General features: G+C 42.7%; 2 protein-coding genes across 2 annotated transcripts in view; one reads left to right on the top strand and one right to left on the bottom strand.

Annotated features, from left to right (window-relative positions):
* Positions 1 to 275: 275 nt before the first annotated feature.
* Positions 276 to 7383, bottom strand: LOC311015821 (V-type proton ATPase subunit C 1-B-like; the record flags this gene model as incomplete). Its single annotated transcript, XM_084013263.1, has 12 exons — positions 7191 to 7383; positions 5709 to 5776; positions 4923 to 5008; positions 4361 to 4455; positions 3742 to 3833; positions 3563 to 3658; positions 2872 to 2940; positions 1541 to 1633; positions 1363 to 1450; positions 1187 to 1284; positions 995 to 1115; positions 276 to 374 (listed from the first exon to the last, which is right to left on the bottom strand). The coding sequence occupies exons 1-12, from the start codon at positions 7317 to 7319 to the stop codon at positions 276 to 278; spliced, it is 1134 nt and encodes a 377-aa protein (XP_083869389.1). The 5' UTR covers positions 7320 to 7383.
* A 943-nt stretch (positions 7384 to 8326) lies between these two features.
* Positions 8327 to 14771, top strand: part of nol10 (nucleolar protein 10) — a 15421-nt gene continuing 8976 nt past the window's right edge. The window contains exons 1-13 of the mRNA XM_084013362.1: positions 8327 to 8486; positions 9108 to 9153; positions 9255 to 9353; positions 9443 to 9520; positions 9600 to 9637; positions 10458 to 10594; positions 10674 to 10739; positions 10871 to 10931; positions 11640 to 11725; positions 11869 to 11947; positions 12488 to 12637; positions 13126 to 13192; positions 14682 to 14734. Coding sequence (XP_083869488.1) covers positions 8421 to 8486; positions 9108 to 9153; positions 9255 to 9353; positions 9443 to 9520; positions 9600 to 9637; positions 10458 to 10594; positions 10674 to 10739; positions 10871 to 10931; positions 11640 to 11725; positions 11869 to 11947; positions 12488 to 12637; positions 13126 to 13192; positions 14682 to 14734 — 1026 coding nt within the window. The 5' untranslated portion in view covers positions 8327 to 8420. The remainder of the gene's footprint in view (positions 8487 to 9107; positions 9154 to 9254; positions 9354 to 9442; positions 9521 to 9599; positions 9638 to 10457; positions 10595 to 10673; positions 10740 to 10870; positions 10932 to 11639; positions 11726 to 11868; positions 11948 to 12487; positions 12638 to 13125; positions 13193 to 14681; positions 14735 to 14771) is intronic.

Here is a 14771-nt window from a genome sequence, read left to right as displayed (position 1 = left end):
GCAGGTGGGTGTTGATGCCGGCTAGCTGGTCTCCAGCAGGTTGGTGTTGATGCTGGCTAGCTGGTCTACAGCAGGTTGGTGTTGATGCCGGCTAGCTGGTCTACAGCAGGTGGGTGTTGATGCTGGCTAGCTGGTCTACAGCAGGTTGGTGTTGATGCAGGCTAGCTGGTCTACAGCAGGTGGGTGTTGATGCCGGCTAGCTGGTCTACAGCAGGTTGGTGTTGATGCCGGTTAGCTGGTCTCCAGCAGGTGGGTGTTGATGCCGGCTAGCTGGTCTACAGCAGGTTGGTGTTGATGTGGTAGCAGATGTAGGAGCAGTACTCGAACTTGCAGAATTCTGGGAGGTCATAGTTCACCTGCTTGGCAGCGGGAGACTGGAGGAGACAGAGAACACACCTTGAACCAGTTAAAACCGCTTCAAACCAGTTCATCGTTTCACTTCAGGACTGTTTGTGCATCATGCTAATCCAGTTCTTTACCTAGGCTACATTTACTTTTAATTATGCATCGGATCAGTCGAGATTAGTTTCAGAGCTACGGGTGTTTCAGCTTGACGAGTGACTGTGTTCACTGGTGTCCATGGTTGCTCCTAGTAACTTATGTAAATGGTTGGGACAGACCGATTGAAGAAATAAACGACATATTCTGTTGATGTTTTCAACAGCTGCCACGGATGCATTCGGCTGGGGGTCGCCAGTTAACACGGACACCTGTTCATCCCAAACACCAGTGGAAAGTTGGCTGCAACCTATTCAACTATTCAACTAGTGTTGACTCATCAAATATACTTGTGTTTGGAGCGCCAACCGTGTTTCGACTGTGTTTCGACTGTGTTTCGACTGACATACAAGCCAACAGTTTCATATCTCCACAATACCAGGACCCCTAAATGGAACAGGGCCCTCATTGATGGTATTGATTACACCTGTGTTTAACCTGCCTCCACACGATGCTGCTGTGAGAAGGCGGCGTGTTGGGGGTTCGGGCCTCTTACCTGCGTCTTGGCAGTGGGGTCCAGATGCAGGAACAGCAAGTCCAGCTCTTCCCTCAGTTTCTTTGAGCGCTTCTTGTCCGTGCGCAGCACGAGAGCATGGTAGTTCAGCGGGATGCCGTACCTGGTAGACAGACGCCGCCGTGAGTCTCACCAAACAGTCACATGACATGAGAGGAAATGGTGAGCACTCACCGGAGGACTGATTCCACAAACACCCTCATTGCTTTCAAGTGAATCCAGGCGACAAACACCCCGCTGAAGTTCACCTTCAGCCAATGCACAAAGATTCCCTATGGAGGAGACGTGTACTTTTATAATATACTACAAGTAAATCCCCCAAAAACTCCCGAGTGTGATGTGGAACTCACGTATTGCTCCTTCTGGTGATCGGCGTGCTGCTTCACCTCCTGCTGCTTCCTCGCCTCGCCATCCAGGCTGAACTCCCTGACGGTGAACCTGAGTGGATCAGAGGCTACGCTTTGGTAAGTGACCCCAACAACACAGCTCTGACTGGTGGGATGTGTTCCAGCTCTGCAGCCTGCTTACTTCTTCTCCTGGACTTTGGCTTTGAATTCACACACGGCTCTTTTGAAAAGTGTAACCGAGAAAATGGCTCCCTCGCCGTCCTCGTACAGCTTCCTGACGTTTCACACAAAAACAGAAAATAATGAGCCAACGAGGGCAAAACCGTGGAGTCTTGGGAGAGGATGAAAACTACATAAAGGCTTCAAGTATATTTATATATAAAACTTTTCTACGGATTTAAAGTCAAGACAAATATAATTTACCTTAAGTTTGATTTTTGATTTCACATAGAGCAACTTTATAGGCCCGTACATCCACACTGCTGGTCATATGACTGCTGTAATAGTCATTTAGTGTTGTATTTGTGTTTTAGTATGTGTTTAAAACAATATATACATCATATACAAGAACTGGTGGTCGAGATGGTGATGTCACCCGTTGGTTTTTGGACAATGGTTTTAAAGCCTCGAGTGTGTGTTAATGTCTTCATCCAAACAGCAACAGATGAGTTAATTTGGTTGGTAATATTGTAACAGTCAGTTGTTGTCGAAACTAAGCAAACGCAGGTTAAAATACAAAACTGGCAACGGAGAAAAGGGAGTGTCGCCTAAAGTCAATAGAAGCGTTGTTTACTTCGTCATTAAAGGCTTGTGTTTACAACACGTCAGAAATCAGGCGCTCTCTCCAAAAATAACAGCATCTCCTCTCAAAATCTCATATGAGATAAGATAATCCTTTCTTCGTCCCACAGTGGAGAAATGTACAAGATACATAAAAAAAAGAAAAAGTGAAAAACAAGTTAAATTAAGCAATAAAAAAAGGAAAACGGTGGTAGAGTCACCCTTTCTTCAGGTCGTCCCCATCTCTTTCTCTCTCCCTTCTTTCACTCTCACTCAATAAAAAATTACTTAATAAAAATGCAACAGGCTGCTGATATATGTCTGAGCAATATGAGGGATCGCTCATCAATGACACTAACGGCGGGCCGACAGCAAGGCCTTCATCTTTTACTCCGAGAAATGCCTCGAAGGAACGCTCTCTTACTTTCAAGCATGTTTAAAGACAAATAAGCCTTTTACAATTCATCCGTGACAAATTTGGGCATGACGGCACTTTTTAGTTCTCAGTCCGCTTTAGATGCCAGTCTACAACGCACTGCATTACTCTGGTAAGGTACTCAGGCTGTGCCATGTTGAATATTAAAAAGATCAAACTTAATAAAACATTTTTACAAACACGTCCTGCAACCGATCCAAGCTCCATGGACTCGGACATGAACAGGTCCTGGGAACTTTGTGGGTGTGCTGCTACTCGGATCACATGTCAGCCAAGAATGCATAAAGAGAGCTCACCTGCTGGACCGTGGAACCACGAAGTCCGACAGAGATTCATACGTCTCGGTCCACTGCAGGAATCTCCCTCTGTGACCAAAAACACATTTACACATGAAGACCAACACATGACACACACATAGATATCATTCAGTACACCTGAAACCTCTATTTTACTTCTTGTACCCCCTAAAGCATCCCCTGCTTTCTGGTCTGTTGGACTCTAAAGGGACCTGTCAATCAGTAGGTAAGCCCCGCCCCCTAAAGCATCCCCTGCTTTCTGGTCTGTTGGACTCTAAATGGACCTGTCAATCAGCAGGTAAGCCTCGCCCCCTAAAGCATCCCCTGCTTCCTGGTCTGATGGACTCTAAATGGACCATAATGTACTAAATGAACATCATGCTGGATTGAAGAAGACTTGAAACTAGAGATTGAGACCATAAACTCATGTTTACAATGTTTACTGAGATAATACATCAAGAGAGAAGTAGGACCATTTTCTCATAGACTTCTATACAACCAGAGAGGAGTCGCCCCCTGGTGGCCAGCAGAGAGAAGTAGGACCATTTTCTCATAGACTTCTATACAACCAGAGATTAGTCGCCCCCTGGTGGCCAGTAGAGAGAATGCAGGTTTAAGATACTTATTCTGCATAGGCTTCCCTTTTCTGGAGGTTTAAATTCAAGGCAGAATCACTGTAAATGTCACCAACCTGGTCACCACTACCAGCAGAGTTGTGAGGTACTCGGACACCACCAGGTCCTCCGTCCTCACGATGTCAGTCAGACTGTGAGTTTGCAAAGAGCCTCTGGAAAGAGTTCACATTCAAGTTCAACGTTTCATACTTGATACAGTGACGTATAATTACGTATAATGACTGACGCCACTCACTCTTGTTTGAGCTCAAGGCTTTGCAATCTCGTCTTCACACTGTTGTACGCCGCAGCTCGAGATTTTAACTCCGACTCCATCTGGGAAACTTCCTGTCACACAGGACACATGGCATTTCCTCAAAACTCAGACTATATTGAATATAATTTAATAGGTCTATATATGCATGATGATGCAAAAAATGGACCATCATTGACTAAATGAACATCATGCTGGATTGAAGAAGACTTGAGACATAAACTCATGTTTACAATGTTTACTTCTTTACTTCCATTCTAACCTTTCACAATAAAAGCCTTAGCCATATACAATGGGTGATTATTTACCAGATGAATTCACTCAGAGCATTCTGCTTGAAGGAAATAAAATTTGCTTAAAGGAAATAAAATAGGGTCTGGGTCAATAGGGTCAATAGTAGTTGGCTCTTTGCACAAAGCTATTCAAACCTTTTATTGAGAAAGTGTTGGAACTGTCGTCAACTTGCTTCGCTGCCGTTTTGAATAGTTTTAATGCAAAATATTCAAAGCCGAGTGTCATTTATTTGTCACGTCCCGGTGTGTAAAAACTGTAGTAACTATATTTTCATCCTCCCTTTGAATGACTCTTGACTTTTAATGACCTTTTTGATGATGTCTGCCAGGATGGAGAGAGGCTGAGCTATGGGATACTTGGCTTTGTCCCACTGAAACCTGGTCGTGTAGCTTATCAGGTCCACTAAGAAACACACAAGAATTCATAAACTTATTATAGTAGAAACACACACACACACACACAGTGAAATAGGAGTGTCACTCTGAAAACACGAGGGTGAAAACACTGTAAAAAGTTATATAAAGAGTTACACTGCACTCCAGCTCAGAGAGCACATAACACAAATACCCCTCAGAGACGTGAGGTAAGCGTTCAGGGGGGGCCGGGCGGCGGTCTCATTCAGGTCTGGTGGGGAAAGTGATCAAACACCGGTTAGTCGGCTTTGTTTTGGGCAGCTGATAAAAGGTGAAGGGATGGGTGTGTTGTATCTGAATGTGTGTGTGTGTGTGTGTGTGTGTGTGTACATGCATAATGGAGCTCGGTTTAAGTAGCTGTTAGTCTCACTCGCAGCGTACAGGAAACCTGTGCACTTCCTTAATGAGCTTCTATACGATGTAATTAACACCGCGGCGTGTTCCAGCGTGACTCACCTCCATTGGCTAAGGCGTTTTCCAGCACTTTGTCATCGGACTGCTCCATCACCTCCCTCATACAGTGATGGGTTTTTTTAATCACACTGACCAGGCAACAGGAGGAACAGAAACAGTGTTACAGAGGTGCCTCAACTTTGATTATTTGTGTATTTTATATTTATTTTTTGGATAATATCTGAATCATGTATTGGCTTCCTTTCTGGAAATCTACTTTCTCCGAATTCTGCCACTGAGGCCCATAATGATCTATTAATGTCCAATCAGGGGTTTTATTTAGCGAAAACAATTAAAACACAACAACAACAATAAAAAAACTAAATTATGAGATGAAATGTGGTCTGGTTTGATCTCCAGAGGCCACATTCATGCAAATAGGCCTTAACTTTCCTACGTAACTTACGTAACAGTGAATTTAAAATCAGGAGGGAAAACTAACCGACTGTCTGAACATCAATAAATCATGATGTGGACGAGCTCAGAGTTACAAGTCGTAGTTATGGACGAAGCTGCTCTTTAAAGGGACAGCCCACCTCAAGCATCTATGGCTGAAAGAAAATAGTTCCTCATGAAACTGCTCACAACAATGTCTGATTATCTCGAGGAACCGGGTCGTGATTTTTGGAAAGACTCATATCTGTCAAACAGACAACTCACTTCGAAACATTATTGATGAATAGCACTACAGGAAGAGGAACATATGTATTTTGGGGTGAACTGTCCAATGACAAAGACAAACGCGTATCAAACCATCCAGTGTGACTCGTCTCTCCTGGACCTTTTTACCTTTCAGTGAGTGTGTCGATCCTGGAGAGATCATCTGACACGCTGAACAGACTGTCCAGTATTCCCACCTGTTCACAGCAGAGACAGTCAGTGTCACTGTGGCTGAGGTGACATGGAGTTTACATATATGTCCACAAACCAAAAACGCCATGATTGAACTCTTCATAGGGATAACAAACTGCTTTAAAGGAGACATATCATGAAAAAAGTAACATTTGCAGTGCTTGTGCACACATTCGGGTATCTGGAGAGTCTGTCAACACTCAATGTGTGAAATAAGACAATCCAAGCAGCGTGATTCAACAAGCCATTCAGAGTTCCCCTTCGTATGCATGCAGGCGTTCTCCAGCCAATCAGAGCAGGCTGGACTCTCTCGGGGGTCTTAAAGAGACAGTACCATATACAGCGGGTGAATAGAGAGGCTAAGTCAGGTTTGAATTACACATATGATGTTTGTCGATTTTAACTTTTTTTTTTGCAAGTGAAATAGTGGCAGATTGGCTTAGTATCATTTAGTTTTGTGTGAACTTACTTTTCTTGTGTTGTGGGATGTACGTCAGTGACTGATCCGGTTTAATAAGCCGGTTATGAGTCAAGCAAAAATATTTTTAATGATATTCGGCTCATTTGCTGGCGGGTCAGTTAAGATCAAATGTACAGCATATTAGTCAAATATCCCCTCAAGGTTCATATAATGAAGCTAATACTTATTTTCTAAAACCTCATTGGTTGAATGACTCTAAAGGCGGGAAGATGCAGTGCGAGCTGAACACAGAAACCAGTGTGAGCAGATATTGGACATGGAGTCAGGTATCATTTTGTCTTATTATTTTTTGCGGTTCCAGACATGGCACCACTTAGCTTGCTAGCTAGCCACATAACTTAGTCTATATTACAAATTCACACTGTTCTAACAATTATACTACAAAATGCGACTTAAATATTTAAATTGACAACCATAATTTGTGTAATTCATGGTACAATACAAATGAGATGAAAATAATGATTTGTCTCTTGCTGTTGACTGCCGTATTGTGCTTTTCCAAAATAAGCTCCCATGGTGGTCCACCGGGAGGGGTGTGAATATTCAGGGGAGATGCACTGTAATCACGGAAAGGAGAGCCCTCAATATGCTGTACACCGTTACTAAAGAAGCATGAACATGAAAAAGAGCACAATGTGTCCCCTTCAAGTTTCCTGCCGTCAAGGTGAACGTTGATCACGTTGAGTGAAATGGGTCAGATGGAAATTTTGCTTGGAACTGTAGAGAGCAACCTGAGCCTTCATGCCTTCACTAGAGAAGGACACCAAACACCATCCTCCTCCACTCATACTGTCCTGGTCAACACTCACTAACACACACATGCAACTCTTCTTTTTTACACAATGCTGCTGAGGAAGCCAGAGCCCTCCATTTCTAGTCCTTGAGTACACATCTACCTTCTCTGGCTCTTCATCAGGACAGACAAACACAAAGCTCACCTTGAGATCTGGAATTGAGAACTTGCAGCATGAGGCCAGCTTGGTTTTGGCAATGGTGTGTTTGAGCTTCTCTACACTGGTTAAACTGGTCTTGTCCAGAGGAACCGAAACCAACCATAAGTCTGCCATGGTTCTTCACACAGAGACCTTCTAGTCAAAATCCTCCAAGAACAGGCTTTGGCACCAAAAAGACTGCGATCCAGAGGAAACACACATGTGTTCCATCATTAGACGTATGACTTTATATTTATTACACATTGATTTTGCCTTTATTATTCTTTCTGTTCCCGTTAAGTCATTGAGTGTCCTGGGATCACATCACCTTTTTGCCTTTGTTATGACTTGAAGTACAAAGAAACTAGAAAATGAAAAGAAACAATGAAGAAGCAATGATTCTTACCGTCAGGTCATCTTCATGACTGTGCGGTGTCAGTCCCACTGTGAGGATGCAAACTGTGAGCAGTAGCTCCACCTGAGCTGACGGAGAGCCGGCCCACTGCCTCCAGCATCACCCCGGGTGATTTGAGAAGACCTCACCGAAACTCAATGACTTTCAAGTAGCTTTCACTTTGCTGTCACTCTGCGTGTTCCTCAAAGTAAAAATACATGCGTGCTGTTTTATTTTACTTTTTAAAAATTATTTATACATGAAATTCAAATTCAAACCGGCGACAGAGACCTCTCTGACTAATAGCATAGAAGTTATATTAACGAAGTGAAAGAGTTTACCTTTCTTTGTTTGCAAAAGTTATTATCTTGTTTGTATAAGAATGAAGCCATGGCCTGAAGTTGTTGGCAGAAGTTACCATGTTGTACTTGTTTGTTTGATAGATAGATAGATAGATAGATAGATAGATAGATAGATAGATAGATAGATAGATAGATAGATAGATAGATAGATAGATAGATAGATAGATTATTTATATATATATATATATATATTATTATTATTATTATTATTATTATTATTATTATTATTATTATTATTATTATTATTATTATTATTATTATTATTTGATACCTACCGACCTACCTACCTACCTACCGGTACATAGAAACGCAGGGGGAACTGTGTTTTCAGTCAGTGTGGTTGCTACTCGGACCTATTTCGCGAAACTCATCTCGCTTCCTGTTTTGCTGCGGAGCCGCAACGTGGGTTCCGTGCAGTGAGTTGCCCGGTGTGTATCGACTGTGTGTTATGTGTCACCACAGTCTCGTTCACTCTCCACAATGCAGATATCAAGTGTGAACGACGTGAAGATTTACAACCTCAGCCACGGGAAATCTCTCCCAGAGGTAAGAGACCGGCTAACCGCTGCTAGCGCCCAGCTAGCTGCTGTCATAGAGACGCGTTACCCCGAGGCTAACCTCTGCTAGCGCTCAGCTAGCTACTCTCATAGAGACGCGTTACCCCGAGGCTAGCTGCTGCTAGCGCTCAGCTAGCTGCTGTCTCTATGGGATTGCTGTAATTGTGTTTTATTTAATAATATACAGTACTGATTTTGTGGTATGTATGTTAGTCTGCTGTGTAATGTAGGTTTTAGATCCCATTATGCTGATTTTGCACATGTAGTTTATTAATGTGTAATGTACTTTTAGCATGTTGATCATTTTTATAACTTTGTGCTGATTATGTTGTTCATGTACAAGCCCAACTAATAATAATAATAATAATAATAAATAATAATAGCTTAAGTTTATATAGCATCTTTCACGAAACCCAAGGACACTTTGGGTTAAAATGAAGTCTATAAAATGAAAATTAAACTATAAACTCTGTACAGCACATCAGTTGCATTCTTTGTATTGGACCTATGGTAAACTGTATCATCCCTATTAAAATAAAATTCTATTCTAATTAAGCATTTCTTTATTGTTCATTAATTTCTTTCATGTCAAACCCCTTCATTAATGCAGTGGCTGTCAGATCGGAAGAAGAGACAGTTACAAAAGAAAGATGTTGGTGAGTCGACAACTGCAATTTCAAGACATTACACCAACAACATCACTTTGAAATGTACGTCACTGTTCTCGTTATCATCCCGTTTTTGTTTTTTTCACCAGACATCCAGCGAAGGATCGAGCTCATCCAGGATTTTGAGATGCCCACGGTGTGCACCTCCATCAAAGTGTCCAGGGACGGTCAGTTCATCCTGGCAGCAGGTAAAACACAAACGTTTCACAGCGTTTCTTCCTTTTAAAAGTTGTCAGTCGGAGCGGGCCTCCCAGAATACGTTTTCTGTTCATTTCAGGGACGTACAAGCCCAGGATCCGCTGCTACGACACCTACCAGCTGTCCCTGAAGTTTGAGCGCTGTCTGGATTCAGACAGTAAGTTGGCAGCTACTTCCTGTATGGCATGCACGTCACGGAGCTCTCAATTGATGATTTTTTTTTCTCTGTTCCAAAGTTGTGGCCTTTGACATCCTGTCTGATGACTACTCGAAGGTAAGACACCTTACGGATGTGTTGTTTTGGTGTGAAAGTGCAGTGTTTGGTGTTTCTGCTTCCTTGGGTCCTCATCACTACACCTGTCATGACTAAAGTCACAGCTTCTCACAGTCAGAAGAAAAAACCCACCGGGGTCAGACTTTACCGTTAGGCAAGGTAGTCGATGTGGCGGTAGAAGGGGAAAATATTTAATTATGTGACTATTCTCACTCGGGGGTAAACTTTTCAGCCCGCCACCCCCAAAATAATAGTGCCAGAGACTGGTGACCCCCAATATCCTCGGAGGTGACTGAAACATAAGAAAGCATGCGTACAGGACGCACTAATAGGCGTATCCAAACACGGGTATTCATAGTTCTACTATTAAGGTTTACCAAAGGAACATTTTGGAGAACTTCCTCTGCTCCGGTGTCCGGGATTAATGCACCACGGGCGGAGGAAAAGTCTGTAAAAGTGGCCGTCCGCCCCGGGGGAGAGCCAGTCCTCCACGTCCAGAAGCGCCTCTCGCTGATGTGATTCCTTTCAGTCACGCTGGCTCTGAACGAAGTCAAGTTTAGGAGTTTATGTCCCACCTCAGGGGTTATAGTAGTATAGTTTAGACATGGAAGCTACCCGTCCAATGAAAATATAAATAAGAAATGATTTGCTTACCAGGATAAATCAGATTATTGCAGAGGTAATTTTACACTTATGAGGACCTATTTATGAATGAAGTATTGATTTTAGCTAATACATTACTTTAAACGTTACACACTGTCCCTTTTAAAGCAGGATTGCATTTACAGTGGTTGAATTCACGTCTGTTGTGTCGGTCCAGTTGGTGTTTCTGCACTGTGACCGCTTCGTGGAGTTCCACTCGCAGCACGGACATTACTACAAGACGCGTATCCCAAAGTTTGGACGGGACTTCTCGTACCACTACCCCTCCTGTGACCTCTTTTTCGTGGGCACAAGGTGAGTCGGACTGAACCGATGGATGTGGAGGCAGATTGAAGCTGTGTGGGGCGTCACCGTGACGTGTTTTCATTTCCAGCTCCGAGGTGTTCAGACTGAATCTGGAACAAGGACGCTTCCTCAACTCGCTTCAGACGGACGCCGTGTAAGTACAACAAAGTCACTGTACCTGCTGATAGCTGCACACTCAGCCAGGTGAACATATGACTGACATTGTATATGTTTCTGTATTGATGAGCTCAGCTGATGTTCATGGTGCTCTGCTTGACTTCTCAGGGAAAACAATGTGTGTGACATCAACCCCGTCCACCATTTGTTCGCCACAGGAAACTCTGCGGTAAGTGTGTGTGTGTGTGTGTGTGTGTGTGTGCGCTCATCACAAGTTAATTTTAGTATATACTCAGACATACACTTAGAGTTGAATTAATTAAAATGCTGGATCAGGAGTCTATGCACACGTGACGTTATCATATAATTTATCAGCTCATTCATGCTACTTACATCCTGCCTGACGGCACATGAGCAGAGAGTTAACTCCTTCCATCATCAGCCCCAGAAAAACCCCATCTAGCTTCTTTTCTCATTACCTGTGGCTGCCATTTTACAGTTTATTAGAGGAAAACCTGCCAACATTTCATTTCTCTGTTCGGTTTCCCTCATGATCAAATCTTATATCGAGCGTCTGCTGTTTGTGATTATGTCGCAGAGTTCCTTCAGATTGCTGCCGCAGGAGTTTCACTATCATCTGCTGTTTGTGCAAAATATTTCAGAAATTAACATTGTTATTATTTTGGTTGCTGTTTGTCGTCTCGCAAGTCTTTGACATTGTTTGGTTCAGGCTTCACACACCAGCTGGCCTGATAAAAACAAATAAGTGCTACATGATTTTCCAAACCTCCGCCAGCATGAGACGCTCTCCGTCGCAGCTTTTTATTGATGTTAAAAGGTCCCACTTTTAAAGATAGATTTTCAAGTCACGCGTTTGAAGCTTCCTCAGATCTCGTTGCCCTGCGTCTGTCCGACCGGTTGACATGTTGATTTCCAGGGCCGGGTGGAATGCTGGGACCCCCGGGTGCGGAGCAGGGTGGGCGTGCTGGACTGCGCCCTGAGCAGCCTCGCTGAAGGAACAGAGTACGTACCAAACTCTGTGTCGGCATCTTTGCATTAAAAGACTTGATTATGGTCCATCACCTGATTCGTCTGACTCAGTTTGATCCCGTCTCAAACGGTGTTCAATATTGTTTTTGTTATTCTCATTGTGTTTTTGTTGACAGGGTTCAAAGTTTGCCCTCCATTAGTGCGCTGAAGTTTGACGGCTCCCTCACCATGGCGGTCGGGACGAGCACGGGACAGGTGAGCAGCCCGTCGTCCTCCACTTCCTCTCTGTTGGTTGTCCTTGTAAACTCACTCTTCTGTCTCTTCTTCCTGAGTCGACTCACAAAGAAGCGGCTGATGTCATTCAGTTTTCAGTCTGGAGCAGCCAGTGACCTTCGATGTGTCCTTTTTTTGTTGCCACTCGGAGAACAACGCCACACATTCAGATTCATTTTCCATCCTAACTCTTCATACTGATAAAGGCGTTGGTAATATATAGATAATTTACAGAAATATGTTGCTTTGTTTTAAGGACACAAAGTGAATTAGCGCTTTTAAGAGAAAAAAATTGTGACGTGAAATAGTTCTTCCTTTTTAGAGGTGCATAATCCGAGTACTACTATGAGTAATACTACTAGTAATAACATTTACCGTCAACAAAAGTAGTCCCTAAGTGCAGCACCCTGCACTCACTGTTAGTTTGGGTGCTAGTTGCAGTGGAGAAACACATCTGGAAACCAACTTCCTTCGGAATGAAATAGTCTTAAATTGTTCTCCACCCTCTGCTCTGTCTTGAAGGTGCTGCTCTATGACCTGCGCTCCAACCAGCCGCTGCTGGTGAAAGACCACTTCTACAACCTGCCCATCAACTCACTCAACTTCCAGAGTCAACTGGACCTGGTTGTGTCTGCCGACTCCAAGATCATAAAGATCTGGAACAAAGACACCGTAAGATTCAGTACCAGGACCTAACCGGACTCCTGCTGTTTTCCTATTTGTTTATCAGCAGTTCCATGTCTCCTTACTAGAGGTGGGCGTTAGAACGAGGCATATAATTATTCCTCGTTCAGGGTCGGCCTGGAGCTTTGCTTTAGTAGTAATACCAGCATGAGTAAGTGTTATTGTGGTTATAGGTTTCATGTCGAGACGTAAGGATGAATTTATTTTAAGTTCTCAGTCAGAATGAGGGGATTCTGAGCTTGCAGACTAGATCGCCTGATGAATGAAGCTCTGAAGCTTCCAACTATTTGATACAGCTCTATTTATTATTTTTACGTTATATTTACAACCAATGAGGGTGAGGCAGATAAGTGCTGTTTATATACAAAACATATTTTAGCCTATTAATGTCACAATACTATTAACCATTTCATAGGAAAATGAGGTCCTTTGAGATTTTGATGAATGTCTGATGCCGTTCGTCTCTGTTCATTCAGGGTAAAGCCTTCTCCTCCATACAGCCTGAGACCAACATCAACGATGTCTGTATCTACCCCAAGTCAGGTGAGAACTTCCCCCACGAGATCACAAACACAAACGTCACAGCAGCAGAAGCACAGAGGAGATTCATGGAAAAGTTTAAAAACTAGATGTGAGGAGAGGTCAGGGTGGCGCGTCACGGCCGCCTTTCACCTCCGGGTGGCGCCATGCTACAGTCGAGTTCACACTCTTTGACTCTGCAGTCTGATGTCACTGCTGCCAATCAGCTCACAGGGAACATTTATATATGTATATATAACGTTTATATCGAAGTCATCAATGAAATGAAAAGGTTTCGTTTTCGTTGGTATATCAGTTACTCAGCCGTGTTAGCAAAACTATCACCTCATCCCTTAACAAACCTACAACAAAACTATAATATAGTGGTTTTATTTATTTATCCTTCATTTATGCAGGGAGACAATTTGATTTATGATTACTTATTTAAGATTTTGTCAGTTTTTCACTCAAAATAAAAAATAAAAGCCTTTTTTTCTTTTCAAAACAAAATGTAAAGTGATTCCAGTATATTGATGTGCCATCTCAACAGTTTGAAGCTTGTTACAGAACATGGCATTTTCATACCATCATCACACCAAGTGAAGATAGATGTTTGGGACGTAGTGACCACACAACCGGGTTAATTAACTTGGATTATACCGCGTGCTGCTGTGAGACTCGGGGTGTGAATCCTTGGCTTCACTTCGATTAACGATACAGTGGTTGGCGATTAAATTCAAGGACGATTTTTTGTTGTTGTAACGATTCGATTCAGTAACTTGTAACCAAAATTCTATATCTATATCTATTCTATATAAATGTAATTAAACAATGCTCAGTTATTTTGAACATTTTTCAATAGACTACATGCTGGCAGGGGAGAGTGTCTTAAACGTATTAAAACATTAATCATAAGTAAGAATCACGATTCATACGATTAAACACATTTATATGGATTATTGGTGAAGCCAAAACGATTCATTCTATTTATTTATTGTAGCAGATCGATTTAGTAGAATCTATAGGACTGACAATCCATTCATGGATTAATCGAATGAATCGTTACACGTCTATGTGAGACTGATGCTTTCATATAGGTTTGCTGATGTAACGAGGCCCCACCCACTAAAAGTCATCAAGACGTTTTGATTCTTCGATCACGGTGGAGGAACGAGAGAAAATCTAAGTTTTGTTAAAGAATCTGAGGTAACGCGGCCTGAGTAGTCGATATTGAGATGACCGTTTTGTGGGTGAAGGGTTCCTTTAAAGGGATCACATCACAGATTGGTGTTTTTTCTGTTTCATGTATCAAACTGAGTTTTACAGTTTTCTTATTCCCTTCTCATTTTATGGGCAGAAATGTCTTCTACCCTCGGATATGCACATCCACACACACACACATCCGTTTGATGTTTAAGTATAATCGGACCTTCACACATCCACCACAGATGAGCTCTATTTATATCTGCTTCCGTCCTCATTGTTCCGCCTGCATCCTGTGTCTCATTGTCAGGTATGCTCTTCACTGCCAACGAGGATCCCAAGATGAACACGTTCTACATCCCGGTGAGTGCAGAGCCCTTTACATTCCTGACCGCTGACT

This window comes from Eutrigla gurnardus (genome assembly GCF_963514095.1).
Source record: "Eutrigla gurnardus genome assembly, chromosome: 7".
NCBI classification, from domain to species: domain Eukaryota; kingdom Metazoa; phylum Chordata; class Actinopteri; order Perciformes; family Triglidae; genus Eutrigla; species Eutrigla gurnardus.
Note: the sequence above shows the minus strand (reverse complement) of the source record. Positions and strands in the feature narration are given on the sequence as shown.